The 1,650-nt window shown below is 37.2% G+C and overlaps 1 protein-coding gene across 1 annotated transcript; it reads left to right on the top strand.

Moving 5' to 3' along the window:
- The first annotated feature begins 265 nt into the window (after nucleotides 1-265).
- On the top strand, nucleotides 266-1,429 carry LOC106755050. Its single transcript, XM_014637148.1, has one exon. The coding sequence runs from the start codon at nucleotides 266-268 to the stop codon at nucleotides 1,427-1,429; it is 1,164 nt and encodes a 387-aa protein (XP_014492634.1).
- Nucleotides 1,430-1,650: the final 221 nt, after the last annotated feature.

Genomic DNA, 1,650 nt, shown 5'->3' with positions numbered 1-1,650 from the left:
ACAATATGGAACAAGAGAAAATTCAGTGACTTTGTTGAAAGGAGTACATGAAATTGAAAACGGTGTAGTTGATGGAAGGAGGATAGAGGAAAGATTGAATAAGCTAGAAAGCAAACTCGACAAGATTGCAAGTTTGTTTAAAACCTCCACTCCACAAATTGCTAAGAAGTGCGTAATTTGCATTTCAACTTATCACTACACTGTTGAATGCCCTAGCTTGATGGAAACTACTGTAGAAAACCTATCTCAATTTTTTGCTGCAAACATGACTAGAGGAAATAGACCATACCAGAATCATCATGATTCACCCTCCAATAGGTATCAGCAGAAGTGGCAACCTTTTGTTCCACCTCAACAAAGGCATCAACCTCAACCCAAAATGTCACTCCAAGAATTCATGAAAATAATGCTTGAGCAAAATTCAGAAATCAAGAAATCAATTGTAGATTTGACTCAGAGGGTGGAAAAGTTAGAGGCTAAGGAGTCAAATAAACTGCCTGCACAAACAATGATCAACCCGCAAAATGTAAGTGTTATTACTTTAAGAACGGGTAAGCAAGTACAAGGCCCTAAAGAAGCCCAAGAGGATGAAGATAAGAAGAAAGAAGAAGAACAAGTTGATGACAATGGAGGACCAAATGAACCATCACCTGAGACGGCCACTGAAAAATCTAGGTTAGTACCTCCTAACTCTTCTTCTAAAAATTCTTCATTTTATTCTCCACCTCCTCCATATCCCAATCAGTTGAAGCCAAGAAACAAAAAAATGGAGGAATTAAACCAAGAGATCTTGAATACTTTCAAAAAGGTGGAGATCAACATTCCCTTGCTAGATGCTATTAAGCAAATCCCTAAATACGCCAAGTTTTTGAAAGAAATTTGCACAAATAGAAGGCGTTTTAGGGATAATGAGGTTGTGAATTTNGGAAGAAATGTGTCAAGCTTGATTAAGAAGCATATTGAAATACCGCAAAAATGCAAGGATCCAGGTATGTTTTCTATTCCTTGTGTTATTGGAAATTCAAAGTTTGACAATGCCATGCTAGATTTAGGGGCATCCATTAATGTAATGCCTTTATCAGTGTTTACTTCTCTATATCTGGGACCTCTTAAGACTACTGGTGTGGTCATTCAACTGGTCAACTGTAGCACAGTTAACCCTACAGGTGTGCTTGAGGACGTGCTTGTCCAAGTAAACAAGTTAATTTTTCCTGCAAATTTCTATATCTTGGACATGAAGGATGAAGAAGGAATTAGTCCAACAACTATTATCTTGGGAAGACCCTTCATGATGACAGCACGAACGAAGATAGATGTGCATGCAGGATCATTGACAATGAAGATAGGAGACGAGAAAGTGCGCTTCAACATGTTGGAATCTGGGAAGCATCCGATTGTATTGACTTATCAAGTGATGCTAAATCAATGAGACAACCTTAAGGAAGACTGATAACGGTCTAAAAACCGTTATTTTCATGCTTAAATTTGATAGTAAAATACACCTTTTATAGCTTAGAATGAGCTTTAAATCAAGTAAAACACTTAGTTGTGTCTTGTGAGAGTCAAAATTTGCTTTTAGAGATATTATGCTTGCTTTGCAGGATTTTTAGATGAATTAAAGATGGAAGTGAAGTAAGGTGGACATAAACC

This window comes from Vigna radiata, unplaced genomic scaffold, assembly GCF_000741045.1.
Source record: "Vigna radiata var. radiata cultivar VC1973A unplaced genomic scaffold, Vradiata_ver6 scaffold_269, whole genome shotgun sequence".
NCBI classification, from domain to species: domain Eukaryota; kingdom Viridiplantae; phylum Streptophyta; class Magnoliopsida; order Fabales; family Fabaceae; genus Vigna; species Vigna radiata.
Note: the sequence above shows the minus strand (reverse complement) of the source record. Positions and strands in the feature narration are given on the sequence as shown.